This window comes from Podarcis tiliguerta (genome assembly GCF_965153285.1).
Source record: "Podarcis tiliguerta genome assembly, chromosome: 11".
NCBI lineage: Eukaryota > Metazoa > Chordata > Lepidosauria > Squamata > Lacertidae > Podarcis > Podarcis tiliguerta.
This window is the reverse complement of record NC_139544.1, coordinates 63,656,117-63,672,591: the sequence shown is the minus strand read 5'-3', so window position 1 is coordinate 63,672,591 and position 16,475 is coordinate 63,656,117. Positions and strand designations below refer to the sequence as shown.

The window sequence follows — 16,475 nt, the reverse complement described above, 5'->3', positions numbered from 1 at the left end:
GGGGGAGGAGTCGGAAGGAGATGTCAGCGGCGACAGTAGTCCAAGGTCTCTGAGCCTCTCCAGTGACTCGGAGGATTCACAGAAAGGGGCCCCTATGGTCAGGGCAAGGGGAGTGCCCAGGGGGACACCTCGGGAAGAAGGGGCCAGAGGGGACTCAGAGAGTAGCAGCTGGAAATCCGGACCAGCGTCCCCCCCAGAGTGCAGTAGGGGGGAGGAGTCCAAGGCATCGGGATCAGGGAGCGCGCAGGCAGAAGGAGAACGTGAGGCAGGAGTGGCCACACCCTCGTCAGGGAGCGAGGAAACGGTCATCCGGAAAGTAAAACGCGCGCGCGCGCCAAGTTCAAATGTAAAGGAGGGCGGCAAGGTGGGCAGCCCGGGTAAGGAGCCAGGTCCTAAAGCCCGCTGAAGAGAGGGGGAGGAGTCAGAGGGGTCAAGCTCTGCGTCGGAAGAGTCCAGGAGGAATGAGACCCCGGGGGGTAGTAAGACCCAGAGGAAGAGAGAGAGAAGGAAGAGGTGGAGTAAGATTAGAGTCTTAAGCTGGTGCACAGGGGGTGGAGATCCAGACAGAGCTTCGCCGGTCTAAAGTCCAGACGTAGGGCTGGGACGCTGAGACTTGTAAATGGAGACTATTCTTCAATAAAGACTTTGATACTGTACTATCGGCTAGCGTTGGTCCTTGGTGAGCTGGGACCCGGAGCCAGCCCTGACAGATGCCTTCCGACCTGAGGGGCTCATCTTCCAGCGTCATAACTTTTATATGCCTGTTGTCTGTGTGCATGGAGTTTTCTTGGCAGGGATACTGGAGTGGCTTGCCGGTTCCTCCTCCAGGTGGATCACGTTTGGTCAAAACTCTCCACTATGACCTGTTCATCTTGGGTGCCCTGCTCGGCATAGTTCATAGCTTCTCTGAGTTCTTCAAGCCCCTTCGCCATGGCAAGGCAGTGATCCATGAAGGGGCTAAGAACATTTATACCTCCACAAAAGGAAAAAACCATGAGCCTACTCTAAGGGAATGCTCATGAGTGTATAAAGTGTTTTTCTTTAGAACACCTCTCTTAACATTACAAACTGCTGCTAATTTCGAAAATGCATATATATATGCCAGTATTTGTAAATGTAAATGATTCAATCGGCTTTTGGTTTTGGCCCCTGTTGCAGGGGCTCAGCCCACTTAGTCTTGTGGCATTGGGGCAGCTGTGGGGCAGCTGTGGGGCAAATTGCACAGTTGATTTTTAAGGGGTGACACCCCCAAACTTTATTTAGACATTACTAAATGCTAAGATTTCAATTTTTTGAGAGACCGTGGGAAAATGCAATCTCCCTGACCATCGAGGAATAGAGACTGTTATCTGGGAGGTTGCCATGGTTACTGGTGTGAGGATAGGAAAAGAGACTTTTCGACCAGCTGTTTGAGCTGAAATCCACCTTTGGAGAAGGAAGGCTGCACCTCTGGAAAGGACCAGGCCTTGTGGAAGTGTAGGGTCTGTGCGGTCTTACCGATTTAGAGAGATAGATAGGTATTTCCCACCGTTCCCTTTACTCCTTGCTGCTAAGAAGCTTTTCCAGTGGATGGAAGTGGACTTAGGCAGATGTAGCATTTGACATTAAGGAATAAAGCAGAGCCCATACAGGCAACCCACCTGTCAGAGCTGGCTCCGGGTCCCAGCTCACCAAGGACCAACGCTAGCCGGTAGTACAGTATCAAAGTCTTTATTGAAGAATAGTCTCCATTTACAAGTCTCAGCGTCCCAGCTCTACGTCTGAGCTTTAGACCGGCGAAGCTCTATCTGGATCTCCGCCCCCTGTGCACCAGCTTAAAACTCTAATCTTACTCCACCTCCTCCTTCTCTCTCTCTTCCTCTGGGTCTTACTACCCCCCGGGGTCTCTTCCCTCCTGGACTCTTCTGACGCAGAGCTGGACCCCTCTGACTCCTCCCCCTCTCTTCGGCGTGCTTTAGGACCTGGCTCCCTACCCGGGCTGCCCACCTTGCCGCCCTCCTGTACATTTGAACTTGGCGCGCGCGCGCGTTTAACTTTCCTGATGACCGTTTCCTCGCTCCCTGACGAGGGTGTGGCCACTCCTGCCTCACGCTCTCCCTCTGCCTGCGCGCTCCCTGATCCCGATGCCTTGGACTCCTCCCCCCTACTGCACTCTGGGGGGGAAGCTGGTCCGGATTTCCAGCTGTTACTCTCTGAGTCCCCTCTGGCCCCTTCTTCCCGAGGTGTCCCCCTTGCCCTGACCATGGGGGCCCCTTTCTGTGAATCCTCCGAGTCACTGGAGAGACTCAGAGACCTCGGACTACTGTCGTCGCTGACATTTCCTTCCGACTCCTCCCCCTCGCTCTCCGTTTCCTGCCTCTCCTGTGACTCTTCTCCTGAACCCCTGACATCCATCCCCCCCTCGAAGCCCCCCCTTCCCCCCTCCCCTTCCTCCGGCGGGGGTGCCGGGTGCTCCATCGTTGTGGGGGTAAATGGTGGATACAGTTCGTCCCCCGTGGCGTGCATCCAGTTAGATAAATCCGGCTCGTCCTCCGTGTCTTCGCCGACCTCGTTCTCCTCTGCTTCCATCTCTGTGCCGCCATGCTCGAACCCCACGTCCTCCCCCATCACGTCCATGTCCCTCTCACCCTCGTTCCCCTCTGGGTCCGTTGCCCGCCAAGGGCCCCTCAGCCACCTCTCCTCTCCTCGATTGTCCCACCAAAACGAGCGGTCTGAGGCAAACCCCGAGGGCGAGCCCTCCGGTGAACGTGTTTCTAATGCTGGTTCTTCGTCCGATGTGAATCCCTGGAACGTGCTGGTAGAAAGCGTGGGTGTGAAAAGCCAGTCGTCGAAATACTCGGCTGGCATGGGCCTGTGTGGGAACAAGGCATGAAACTCCTCTTTGAGGAGAGGCTCGTCCAGGGCATAGTCCGGCACCCAACTGTTGGCGCTGGCCGGGGTACCTTCCCGTGCGAGAAAATATTCTACTCCCTCTTCCCCCCATCTCGAGTCCAAAATCTCTGTGACCTGGTTGATGGGTTCTCTTCTTGGCGACTCCCTCCTTGGGGGGGCCTCCCTATACTGGTCTGGTGCCGTGCCCTGCGCCTGAAATCGGTGAGGTGCTTTGTAGGGCGTGAGCACCGACCTATGGAATACTGGGTGCATTCTGGAGCCTTCCGGAAGTGTCAACCGGAAGGCCACCGGATTGATCTGTGCTTCAACTCGGTAAGGTCCTAGCTGCTTATGTCCGAGTTTCTTCTTAGCTAAGGATCTGGTCGGCACTGCGTGGGCCGCTAACCACACCCAGTCTCCCACCTGTATGTCTTCACCCACCCTCCTGTGCTTGTCAGCCTGCAGTTTGTATGCGTGCTTTGCAAGCTCTAATTGCCTCCTCAGCTGCTCTTGAACTTCCTGCAATTCCGCCGCCAAGACTTCCGCTGCCTGTGGCTCCCCCTCCCCCAGTTTCTCTAATCCCGGGAAGGTTCTGGGATGCCTCCCGTTGTTGGCGAAGAACGGCGTCACCCCTGTGGACACGTGCTTCGTGTTGTTGTAAGCGAACTCAGCGAGCGGCAGGTAGTCCACCCATGTCGTCGGCTGTTGATTTGCATAGCATCTCAGGTACTGCTGCATGATGGCGTTGACGCGCTCCGCTTGTCCGTTGGTCTGCGGGTGTCTCGCCGACGCTAGGTTGATCTTGACGTTCAGGAAACCCATCAGCTTCTGCCAGAAGCTCGAAATGAACTGGCGCCCCCTGTCGGACAAGATAGACCGTGGCAGTCCGTGCACCCTGAAGACGTGGTCTATGAACAGTTTGGCGGTCTGTTCTGCCGTGGCCACCTTCGCGCACGGAATGAAGTGGGCCATTTTAGTGAACATGTCCACCACCACTAGCACTGCCGTTTTACCCCTCGAGCTGGGTAAATCCGTGACAAAGTCCAGTGCCACCCTCTCCCACGGTTCGCTCGGGGTCTGCAGCGGTTCGAGCAGTCCTGCCGGAGGTTTGTGCACTGACTTGGCCCTTTGGCAAGTGTCGCACCTCGAGACGTACTCCGCGACTTCTCCCCTCATCTTGGGCCACCAAAAATCTCTGGCAACGAGTTCCGCTGTCTTCTCCTTGCCGAAGTGCCCGGCGGTTGGCGCGTCGTGCAACTGCTGCAGTACTTTCGCGCGGAGCTCATCTCCCGGTACATAGAGTGCTCCTCTGCGGATGAGCAATCCGTCCCGTATTTGGAACTCGTCGTTTTTCACCGTGCCCTTGCGCACCTCCTCCATCTTGGCTAGAGCGAAGGAGTCCTCCTGCAGTGCTCGACGGACCGCCTCCAGGTCCACGGTTGCGGAAGCGCACGCCCACGCTTTCTGGGCGAAAATGTGCTTGGCCGCTGCTGGCGCCGCTTCTTCGAGGTATTGCGGCTTTCTGGACAGTGCATCTGCCATGATGTTGTTGTCGCCTGGGATGTATTCTATGCTGAAGTCGAAATCCGCAAAGAACTCCGCCCATCTGATGTGCCGCTGGTTCAGGAACCTTGCCGTGCGCCAGTACTCCAAGTTCTTATGATCCGTGCGAACCTGCACTGTGTGTTTGGCCCCGATGAGGAAGTGCCGCCACGCCTTGAATGCTGCATGAATGGCCAGCAACTCCCTGTCCCAGATGGTGTAGTTTTGCTCTGACTTGCTGAGCTTCCTAGAGTAGAAGGCACACGGTCTCCAGTCCCCATGCGGGTCCTCCTGCAACAGTACGGCGCCCACGGCTCTGTCTGAGGCGTCCGTCTCAACCCTCAGCGGTTTGCTGGGATTCACATGCAGTAGCTGCCCTTCGGACGAGAAGAGACGCTTGAGGTTCTGGAAGGACTGCTCCGCTTGCTCCGTCCAGATGAACTTCTTCTTCTTGGAGCTGAGCGTGTCGGTAATGGCCGCTGTCTGCATCGCGAACCCCTTGATGAACTTGCGGTAAAAGTTGGCGAACCCCACAAACCGCTGGACCTCCTTCCGATTGCGCGGGCTCTTCCAATCCAACACCGCGCGAACCTTGGCGCTGTCCATGGCGAGCCCCTTGTCCGACAGCTTGTAGCCCAGGAAATCCACCTCCTTCCTGTCGAACTGGCACTTCTCCAGCTTTGCGTATAGCCGATGCTCCTGCAGTCGCTGCAGAACCTCCTTGACGTCCCCCTCGTGGGTGTCCTCAGATTCTGAGAATATCAGGATGTCGTCTAAGAAGCAGACGCATTTCTTGTAGAGAAGACCCGCCAGGACGTGATGCATGAACGCTTGAAAACAGTGGGCGCCATTTTGTAAACCGAAGGGCATAACTCTATATTCATATGTGCCCAGGGGCGTGAACATGGCAGTCTTCCACTCGTCCCCCTCCCGAATGCGGATCAGGTTGTACGCCCCTCTCAGATCCAACTTTGTAAAAACGCGTCCTTTCCGCACCGTTGCCAGAAGGTCATCTATTTTGGGCATTGGAAAGGCTGTGGGCTTGGTCTTTGAATTTAAGAGCCTAAAATCCACTACAAGTCTTTTTTGGGGCGTGTCCTTTTTCTTCACAAAGAATACAGGACTGCCCCCCGCTGCTTTCGACTCCCGGATGAAACCGCGCTTTAAGTTGAGGTCTATGAACTCCTTGAGCTCCTGCAGCTCGTCTTCAGACATGGAATACAGTTTCCCGGCTGGCAGCGTCGCCCCTGGCAGGAGGTCAATCTGGCAGTCATAGGGCCTGTGGGGAGGCAGCTTGTCCGCTTCCTTCTCGCAGAAAACCTCCAAAAACGCTGCGTACTTGCGTGGCACTGCTTGCAGCGTGCTCAATTGTAGCTGCGTGTCTTCCCCTCCTTCTTCTTGGCTACGAAGAATGCAATGTTCCGCGCAATAGGAGGAACCGAAGGTCAATTGGCGTTGGTACCACGCCAATGCTGGACTGTGCCTGTGCAGCCAACTCATGCCCAAGACTACCGGCGTGCCTGACAGTTTGGTGACGTTGAAGCTGATGACCTCTTGGTGATTTCCAATCCGCATCACCATTGGTTGCGTTTGTTGCACCACCTGCCCCCCTAGCAAGTCCCTGCCATCCACTGTGACAACCTTCAGGGGCAGTGTGGCTGGCAGCAGTGGTATATTGTGCTGCTGAATAAAATCCAGTCCTATAAAGTCGGCGTTGCTGCCGGAGTCAATGGTGATCGGCACTTCCAGAGTGCTTCCGTTGGGCAGTTGGAGAGACGCTGTAAGCTGCACCACTGGTTTGGGTGGGAGGGGGTCTGTGGGCTGCAAAATCTCTGGGGATTGTTTCATTGATTTGTCTGGCTGGACCCCAGTACCTCTTCCTCCAGCCAGACTCTGTCGTTTCCCTGCTTCGTTGCTTCTGTCACTGTTGCCGATGCTGCAGTGTGCTTGTGGAGCCTCTGGGGACACTCTTTCGCCATGTGTTGAGCACTGTCGCAGATGTAGCACTTCCTGTTCCCTCTAGGAGGCTTCGTCTTGACTGCTCCCGGCGTCAGGGCTCTGGTAGCTGACTGAGCCCTGGCACCTCCGAGCTCCATCGGTTCCTCTCCCCCTCCCTGCGAGGGCGTGGACTGCGCACGCGCTGCTTCTTTGGGATAGAAGGGAGGTGCTCTGGCTGGTGCCCTTCCCCAACGTCCTTCTTCTCTGTTGCAAGGACGTTCCTCCAGATGCACCCCGATCTCCAGAGCCCTCTGGACCACTTCCTGGGTGCTCCTTGGCCTCTCCCCCCTTCCAATCTCGGCTTTTACTTCTGTATTCAAGCCCTCCCAAAAGAGATCTCTCACTGGCGCAGACGCTTTGTCCCATCCCAGTGCATGAACCAGTCCGAAGAAACGCGTATGGTACTGACGCACGCTGGCTTTGCCTTGCTTAATTCCATGTATGTCTCTCCTGGCAATATCAACGTCTATCTTTGATAAAAAACACGAGTCCATAGCTTTAATGAAAGCCTTCGCGTCTTGGAGCGCCGGATCATTGTCCCTCCATAAATTTCTCAGCCACGTTTTGGCTTCACCATGCAAATGGGATAGGATAAACCCCACTTTCTCTCTTTCATCTCTAAAGTCTTTGTCAAGCAGATCCAGCGCAAACAACAGGTCTGCTCTAAAGTTGGGGTACTGCTGTAAACTCCCGTCAAAATGGGATACAAGGCTGCCTCCCCTCTTTCCCAATCCAATGCCCTCTGCTTTGGATCCAGGTGGCCCCTGTTTGGAAATCACGTCCAATCTTACTTGGAGATCCCGGTAGGCGCTACTCATTTCCTCCTCTCTTTTTCTGGATGCAATTACCTCCGTGCTGAGTCGTGTCACAGCTTCTTGCAGGGCTGATATCTGCTCTTCCGTCGTCATCTTGCCTGAGTTTTGTGAGCTCTGGGAGCACCCCTCCTCTGCCCTCGCTGCGTCAACTCACGTGGCGAGGTTCTTGGTGCCAAAACTTTAAAAATTGAGATAGAGCTTACTGTCAGAGCTGGCTCCGGGTCCCAGCTCACCAAGGACCAACGCTAGCCGGTAGTACAGTATCAAAGTCTTTATTGAAGAATAGTCTCCATTTACAAGTCTCAGCGTCCCAGCTCTACGTCTGAGCTTTAGACCGGCGAAGCTCTATCTGGATCTCCGCCCCCTGTGCACCAGCTTAAAACTCTAATCTTACTCCACCTCCTCCTTCTCTCTCTCTTCCTCTGGGTCTTACTACCCCCCGGGGTCTCTTCCCTCCTGGACTCTTCTGACGCAGAGCTGGACCCCTCTGACTCCTCCCCCTCTCTTCGGCGTGCTTTAGGACCTGGCTCCCTACCCGGGCTGCCCACCTTGCCGCCCTCCTGTACATTTGAACTTGGCGCGCGCGCGCGTTTAACTTTCCTGATGACCGTTTCCTCGCTCCCTGACGAGGGTGTGGCCACTCCTGCCTCACGCTCTCCCTCTGCCTGCGCGCTCCCTGATCCCGATGCCTTGGACTCCTCCCCCCTACTGCACTCTGGGGGGGGAAGCTGGTCCGGATTTCCAGCTGTTACTCTCTGAGTCCCCTCTGGCCCCTTCTTCCCGAGGTGTCCCCCTTGCCCTGACCATGGGGGCCCCTTTCTGTGAATCCTCCGAGTCACTGGAGAGACTCAGAGACCTCGGACTACTGTCGTCGCTGACATTTCCTTCCGACTCCTCCCCCTCGCTCTCCGTTTCCTGCCTCTCCTGTGACTCTTCTCCTGAACCCCTGACACCACCTTTTGCAACTGCATGGAGATGTCTGGGAGTTGCCTCTGCCATATTTTCTTTTCTTTGGCTGCCACGCTGATGGGCAAATCAGATGTTTGGAAAAGCAACTTAAAGGTGTTGTTTGAGGCATTGGCATCTTGTCTCAAAAGATCCCCTTTCTCTCTCTCAACCCTCTTCTCAATCCCTCCGTCAGGCGAGGCCTCCCCTTCTCCTTCCCCTTTTTTTGGATCAGGAATTCAGCAGAGCCCATAGAGACCTGAGAAATATCACTGGGGCGGATTTTTTTCAGAACTGAAAGAGGGGGTCTGTGTAAAAACAGGCATAGGAACTCCCAAGCTCAAATTAATGTGCAAGAAATAATAAGGTAGCTCACAGGAAGTGAGGCTATCTACTGTTGGAAAATTCCATTCCACCTTTAGTTGCAGACATGGAACTGTTGCAAGTCACATATCTGTTTACATACCAGCACAGCTTGCTGGGAACTTCCGTTGTGTATAGAGTGGTACCTCAGGTTAATAATAATAATAATAATAATAATAATAATAATAATAATGTCAGGGGTTCAGGAGCAGAGGCACAGGAAAGGGAGGAAATGGAGAGCGAGGGGGAGGAGTCCGAAGGAAATGTCAGCGATGACAGCGGTCCGAGGTCTCTGAGTCTTTCCAGTGAATCGGAGGATTCACAAAAAGGGGCTCCCATGGTTAGGGCAAGGGGAGTGCCCAGGGGGGCACTTCAGGAAGAAGGGGCCAGAGGGGACTCAGAGAGCAGCAGTTGGAAATCCGGACCAGCGTCCACACCAGAGTGCAGTAGGGGGGAGGAGTCCCAGGCATCGGGATCAGGCGGCGCGCTGCCAGCGGGAGAACATGAGGCAGGATTGGCCACGCCTCCGTCGGGGAGCGAGGAAACGGTCAAGAGGAAGGTTAAACGCTGCGCGCGCGCGCCAAGTTCAAATGTACAGGAGGGCAGCACAGTTGGCAGCCCGGATAGGGAGCCGGGTCCTAAAGCCCGTCGAAGAGAGAGGGAGGAGTCAGGGGGGTCAACGTCTGCGTCGGAAGAGTCCAGGAAGGAAGGGACCCAGGGGGGTAGCAGGACCCAGAGGAGAAGGGAGAGAAGGAAGAGGTGGAGTAAGGTTAGAGTCTTAAACTGGTGTACAGGGGGCGGAGATTCAGATGGAGCTTCGCCGGTCTAAGCCCTAGACGTAGAGCTGGGACGCTGTGGATTGGAAATGGAAACTGTACTTCAATAAAGACTTTTATACATTACTACCGGCTAGCGTTGGTCCTCTGTGAGCTGGGACCAGGAGCCAGCTCTGAAATAATTTATTATTTATAGCCCACCCATCTGGCTGGGTTTCCCCAGCCACTCTGGGCGGCTTCCAACAAAACACTAAAATACAATAACCTAGTAAACATTAAAAACTACCCTAAACAGGGCTGCCTTCAGATGTTAAGAACTTAATTCGTTCTGGAGGTCCGTTCTTAACCTGAAACTGTTCTTAACCTGAGGTACCACTTTAGCTAATGGGGCCTTCCGCTGCTGCCAAGTGATTTCTGTTCTCATCCTGAAGCAAAGTTCTTAACCCGAGGTACTATTTCTGAGTTAGCGGAGTCTGTAACCTGAAGCGTCTATAACCCTAGGTACCACTGTATAGCTTTTGCTTCTCTCTGTCTCTCTGAGCAGACAAAGAGAGAGATGACATGTTTCTTTGTCCTGATTTGTGATCAGTAAATCCATAGTTGTAGTATGCTTCCACAAGCCTCACACCTATTCTGTGTATGCAATTCGCTCGGCTGATATAGTGTGCCCTGGCTTTGAAGCCTGGGTCGCTGATTTATGTCGGAGCAGAGGCAGATGGGTCTTCGCAGTGGGACGGCTGGAAGAACATGAGCCAGCTGGGGCTAGCCAGCTGGTCTTGTGACCCTCTGCATACCGACAACAACTAACTTAAAGGAATGCTATTTCTCTTTATTCTTTCTGAAGCACTTTCCAAAGAATCATATGATGGTGGGTGAGTGGGTGAGTATATATCGGGAAGGGACCCCAAGGGTCATCCAGTCCAACCTGCTACAAGGCAGGGATTTGTGTATGGCTGAGAGATCCACACTTCTCCTGCAGCTGCAAGTTAAGTTACACCATGAAGCATATCTTGCCATCCCCTTTTGCTGACTGAGAGCAGAGGAAGTGCTGCTTACAGCCTCTCCAAGAGCATTTCGACAGTCAGGAGCAGGCCTGAAGTTATTGGGGTGTTTGCACATATGCTAACAACATTTATACCTCCAAGCAAAGGAAAAACCATGAGCCTACTCTGAAGGCTCATAAATGTAGAAAGTGCTTTTCTTTAGAGCACCTCTCTTAACATTGCAAGCTGCTGCAAGTGTCCAAAACTGGTGTGAAGTTGCTGGCTTGTAAATATTAATTATTGCTACTTTATTGATCTGAATTACTCAAATTGCTTTTAGTGCTGGTCACTACAGCAGGGGCTGATCCCCATTTATTCTTGTGGTGTTCAATTCAGAGTATCTGTTAAAAAAGTCAAACAGAAAGCAGTGGAGGGTTGCCATTAAGGCTGGGGGGAGGGGGCAAACTGGGTCTTATAGACCCAAACTGGGTTTTGGATGCTCCATTAGACAAATCAGCCAGCTCACTGCCTATCTAATTCACTGGGCATTCAAGTATTTGCTTGCAAATTAATTATCTTTTTAAATTTATGCCTTTTCCAAAACATTTATCTAAAGATGTAATGTGCAAGTGTACCACTTTTGGATGCTAATTAATCTCCACTTGGATTATGTGGATAAATCAATAGGTGAAAGAATCAGTGCCTTGAGTAATACCTGGTTAAAGAAATGGTTCATTTGAAGAAATTAAGTTTTCAACACATTCCTTTGTCACCTTTAGATAGCCTAACAAGAACAGGAAAAAGGAGACAAACCACACCAACATGGGTGAAGCCAGGAGGTGCTGCCCTACCCCAATCAAATAAATAAAAATACTTTACTGTATTTTTACTGTACTGTGCTGGTTAGGGGGGGGGGTGAGGTCAAGCCCCACTTGGGTGGGTGTGATATATCAGGAGTGGGGTTGTTTAAAAATGTTCTTAAGTGTTATATGTTAAGTTGTATTTCTATTTTTCCCCTTTTACCTTCATGCCTGCAGCTGACTTTTCCTCAACCTCTTCTCCCTTCGTCAGGCAAAGCTTCCTCCTCCTCCTCCTCTTCAGAGCAGGAATTCAGCAGAGCCCATACAGACCTAAGAAATATCAGTAGGATCGATTATTTTCCAAAGAAGGGAAAGAGGGGGTCTATGTAAAAGCAGACATATAACATGTCAACAACAGATTGCAGTGGAAGAAATAATAAAGTAGGAAAGAAGCCTCCCTTCCCTATGAGCCATCATACGACTAACTGGAAGAAATGTGTTTTTTCCCTTGTTTATTCTTTCTGAAGCACTTTCCCAAGAAACATATAATGGTGTAGATAGCTGGAAGGGATCCCAAGGGTCTTCCAGTCCAACCCGCTGCAAGGCAGGAATATGCGAATGAACCACAAGGTGATTGCATTTAATAATAAGTCAAGGAATTGGGATCTTGAGGAATTACCTGGTTACAAAAACACTGCTTACAGCAGTGGTTCATCTGAACAATACATTGTTCAGATAGTTTCCAATACATTAAAGGCGGCCTGAGGGGGAAAGCAATGGAGATCTGAACTCACAGCCAGTTACTCTGGAGCTGCTGTAGCCAAGGGGAGCTTCCCCGCCCCAATTGGAATAAATAAAAATATTATACTGTTAAGGCTTAGGGAGGAAGAGGCCATGTCCCACTTGGGTGGGTGTGATTTATTAAAATAATAATAATTTAACGTTTAATGATCATAATAATTTATTACTATTTCCCAGCCACCAACAGAATATTTGTAAAAAACGATAAACCATAAAATACTACAAATTTCCCTAGCAGCCTCTCGGGATCCCAATTCCCCATTTCATTGGCTGCGAAGCCCCCGCGCGGCACAACGCCGCTTCCATCCGCCAGGGCTTCGTCGCCCCTCCCTGCCTGACCCGGATATATAACCCCTGGGCGGCGGAAGTGCTCTCCTTTTGCGTCGAGAACCCGCAGCCATGGTGAGTGCTCGGGCTTCGGGCCGGTGGAGCGATCCGTAGCCATCCGCGGCGGCGGCACCACCGAGCGCGGCGCTTTCGGGGCCGGGGGCGCGGGAGACGCCGCTCTTCCGTGGGGCGGGGAAATGGGGCGCGGAGGCGGCGCGGCGGGGCTCGCTCGGTCTTGGGGGGGGGGGCGCCAGCATGCGCAGTGCGGGCCGCAGGGAAAAAGGCCGCCGGCCAGACATGCTCTCTAAAGCGATCGCTTGGGAAGGGCCGGGGGAACTGCCTGCCACTGAACTAGGGCTCAGCAGCGGGGCTGGATCCTGCTGGGGGGGTTGCCCTAACGGAGAAGGGAGCCCAAGGATGCTCGACTAGAAACTAAATGGGAATCAATTAAAACGGGAATACCTGAAGAGCTGGTGCGGGTTCATAGAACAGGGGCGTCTGGAAGGGGCCCGAGGGTCATCTAGTTGAGCCCGCCGCCTTGCGAGAATGATCTGCTTAAACATCCGGGCAAATTCGAACCCACGCCCTTTGCCTGCTCTCCCCCCCTCAGGCTCGAGGACCTAAGAAGCACCTGAAACGGGTGGCAGCCCCCAAGCACTGGATGCTGGACAAGCTGACGGGAGTCTTTGCAAGTATCTTTTTTCCAACTTTGTATAAAAGGAGATAGGGAAAAAGCATATTTATATTTCCTTTTACAACCCTTTTTAAAAGGGGAGCCTTGCACTTCAGGCATTAGTTTGCACCTGGGCTTCTTCATTAAATGCCTTACACTTAGTTTTGTTTCCTTATTTACATATTAGATTTCTTGTGGAGGTTTATTAAATCTGTATTAAATCTATAAATTCCTTATGATGGTTTATTGAATTTCTAATCTATAAATTCCTTGTGGTTTCTTATTAAATCCCACCATTCATCTTGGGATAGTTTATAGCAGAAAAATGCAAAATTAAACACAGTGCATAACAACAAGAACTGATAACCAGTAACAGAGAAACTAACACAACATTATACTTAAAAATAAATGTAGAAAATAAAGGAACTTGGGGAAGGATAAGTTGGGGAGTCTGTTGAACATTGTGAGAAAACAACAAAGGGATGTAAAATAACATCTGGGAAAATGCATGCCGCCCTGTAACCTTCCCTTTCCCTTTTGGGGTTCTAGGCACCACGCCCGTCAACGGGACCCCATAAGTTGCGTGAGTGCCTCCCGCTTGTGATTTTCCTCCGCAACCGGCTCAAATACGCCCTGACGGGCGACGAGGTCAAGAAGATCTGCATGCAGCGCTTTGTCAAGATTGACGGCAAGGTTCGCACCGACGTCACCTACCCGGCAGGCTTCATGGGTAAGGCCCTAGATTTCTAGCAGCGGGTTTGAAATGCCCGATTTCCAGCGGTGGGGCATTCCACACAGCGGAAAACGGGTTTATGCAGCGGTTGCACCACACTGGCATTCCATCGTAACTCCCGCCCTTTCTCCCTGCAGACGTCATCAGCATCGAGAAGACTGGCGAGCACTTCCGCCTGGTGTACGACACCAAGGGGCGCTTTGCCGTGCACCGCATCAGCCCTGAGGAGGCCAAGGTGAGAATTGATTTGAATCCTTTTCTTACCAAAAGACTCAGCCTTGCTGGCATCTTAAGATGGACAACCAGAGGAAGGAACAATAAATGCTCAGAGTGGTTTCGTGATTTAAGTCACGATTTAAATCCCTCGTGAGTTAGACTGGGTTAAAATCCCTTTTTTACAGAAATACTCGGCCTTGCTGGCATTCTCTTTATATTGACAAAATGACTGATTTCTCCATTCCTCCTGGCAGTACAAGCTGTGCAAGGTGCGCCGCATCCTGGTGGGCACCAAGGGCACCCCCCGCCTGGTGACTCACGACGCCCGCACCATCCGCTACCCGGACCCCCTGGTCAAGGTCAACGACACTGTCCAAGTCGACCTGCAGACGGGCAAGATCACCGACTTCATCAAGTTCGACACAGGTGACGGTTCCTCTGAGCGTGTCAAGAGCGCCAGAATCCTTCCCCAATGGGGGGAGATGGGGAGACTTCCTCTGGCCCTGGAAGCTCCCTTCCGGAGCACCCCCATTTTTGGAAGCATATATATATTTTTGCCCCCCCTGCCCAGTCCCAATTCCGCCTTCTGACCCGTTCCCTCCCTCTTCTCCCCAACAGGCAACCTCTGCATGGTGACGGGGGGCGCCAACTTGGGGCGCATCGGGGTGATCACCAACCGCGAGAGGCACCCTGGCTCCTTTGACGTGGTCCACGTCAAGGACACCAACGGCAACAGCTTTGCCACCAGGCTCTCCAACATCTTTGTCATTGGCAAGGTGGGTGCTTTTTATTTAATATTATTTCAAATTTTCCTGGAATTTATTAAGACCTTTTCACCCCCCGAGATGCATAGAATACCACCCAATGTTCAAAACCATGGAAAAGGTTCCCCATGTAGGAATGCCTAAATGGGGAACCTTTTCCATGGTTTTGAACGCTGGGTGGTATTCTATGCCTTGCGGCTTGCTCCCTTTTTTTTTTTTACTAAAACAATAATCCATTCAAATCTGATAGGAAAGACGTGAAATTAAACACCAGCAAATAATAATTAAACAGTTTGCGCTTATCGATTATAAGGAAGAATAGGAATTTATGGCATCATCTCCAGAATGTGAGATCCATGTCGATTGAGCGCTTCCTAGACAGGAACCCCACCGGTCGTCTAGTCTGATCCCATGCAAGGCAGGAAGAAAACCTATTTTATGTCATAAACAAAAAATCTGGGCCTCTTGCCTATTTCCCTCTTTGCAGAAGTTCCTTGCCCAACCTCCATTTCAGCCCCTCGTGTCCTAGTTTTATATTATTGCAAACAAGACATTAGTTGTGCAACACTGTGTGGATGGATTGAAGGTGCTGACTTCCTTGAATATTTCTGGTGGATCTCGTAGATAGAAAGCTTTGAAATTTTGGGAGGTTGCAGAGGGTTAGGGTTTTTTTAAAGTTATTGTTACGTGAAGGAATTTTGGTGAGATCTTTTGTGGTTTATATTTTGCTTTTGTAAAAAATCCAGGGGAACAAGCCATGGATCTCTCTGCCTCGTGGGAAGGGCATTCGCCTCACCATTGCCGAGGAGCGAGACAAGCGGCTGGCAGCCAAGCAGAGCAGCGGGTGAAGATGCACATGGAAACCCGATTGGGACTAGACACTCTCGGTTTTATAGTCTTGCATCTAATCAACTCCCCTGAGGTTTCAAGGGTTTGTTTTCCATCAAGTGGCTTATGCCTTTTAGGAACCAAATAAAGAAATTACAAAAATAGTCATTTGGAGGGATTCATTACTTAATTTCCTGAGATTTGTAGCCTGCTGGATTGTCAAAAGCGATTTGCAAGGAGGTAGTAGGGGAAAAGGAGGAAAACCCACTCCTATGAAAGTTAAAAGGCCTCAAAATTAATTAAAATTAATCTCTGGGTTAGGCTTCTCCGAACAGGAATCTTTGGCGCAGGTGCTGAGAAGAAGGATCTCCAGAGCTGGTGAGCCACCTGCCCTAAATATGAGGCAGGGAGTTCCAAAGGGCAGATGACCAGGTACAAATGCCTCAGTGGTATAAACAGAAGCAACGTACACAGGTTAATACATTGGCAGGGTTATAAGAATACTTGTAATTTGATTATGAATGGACAATAAGTATTTCAAATGGTTAAAACTTTATAATGGACATGTAGTACATTGCTATACAATAGGACCAAGGAAGGGTTTTTATTTTGCGTTATTGTTGGAAAATTAATAAAATGTTATGGGGGGGGGGGAAATGCCTCAAATAGATTGTGGGCAGCACTGCAGCTAGCCTGGAAAAACAGGCCAGAAAAAGGATGGCAAAAGTGTTCAGGGACAGGGGGCTCTGGAGGAAGCCAGGAGACCTTGGCAATGCTGGTGCGATAAATCCTTTTTTAAAAAACCTCCTGTAAGCCACAATAAGCTTTCAAATATGAGTTTGGAAAGTGAACCGCTAGAAGGGTTGTTTTTCCATATATGGTGGTCCTTTGCAAAGGCCAAGGATTTATGGGAAATGAATGAAAAAAGATGTTGAAATGGGGAAATCCCAAAGCATTTTTGTGAGGGATAATTGGGACGGAGGTTCCGCAGAAGGGGACTCAACCGGCAACAACCTGATAGGCAAATCACAATCGTAGCA

General features: G+C 51.4%; 1 protein-coding gene and 1 long non-coding RNA gene across 2 annotated transcripts; one reads left to right on the top strand and one right to left on the bottom strand.

The window, feature by feature from the left end:
* Positions 1-742: 742 nt before the first annotated feature.
* LOC310660255 lies at positions 743-12,136 on the bottom strand. The gene is made up of 5 exons (XR_014503325.1): positions 11,773-12,136; positions 11,317-11,423; positions 8,183-8,249; positions 1,271-1,640; positions 743-1,149 (listed from the first exon to the last, which is right to left on the bottom strand). It is a non-coding gene; the product is annotated as an uncharacterized lncRNA (long non-coding RNA).
* An 82-nt stretch (positions 12,137-12,218) lies between these two features.
* Positions 12,219-15,599, top strand: LOC310660254 (small ribosomal subunit protein eS4). The gene is made up of 7 exons (XM_083404574.1): positions 12,219-12,296; positions 12,832-12,909; positions 13,444-13,624; positions 13,765-13,862; positions 14,098-14,269; positions 14,462-14,619; positions 15,354-15,599. The coding sequence occupies exons 1-7, from the start codon at positions 12,294-12,296 to the stop codon at positions 15,453-15,455; spliced, it is 792 nt and encodes a 263-aa protein (XP_083260700.1). The 5' UTR covers positions 12,219-12,293; the 3' UTR covers positions 15,456-15,599.
* Positions 15,600-16,475: the final 876 nt, after the last annotated feature.

Coding starts and splice junctions, on each gene's coding strand:
- LOC310660254 (XM_083404574.1), top strand. Junction 12,910..13,443: donor ACAAGCTGACGGGAGTCTTT/GCAAGTATCTTT, acceptor TTGGGGTTCTAG/GCACCACGCCCGTCAACGGG. Junction 14,620..15,353: donor ACATCTTTGTCATTGGCAAG/GTGGGTGCTTTT, acceptor TAAAAAATCCAG/GGGAACAAGCCATGGATCTC.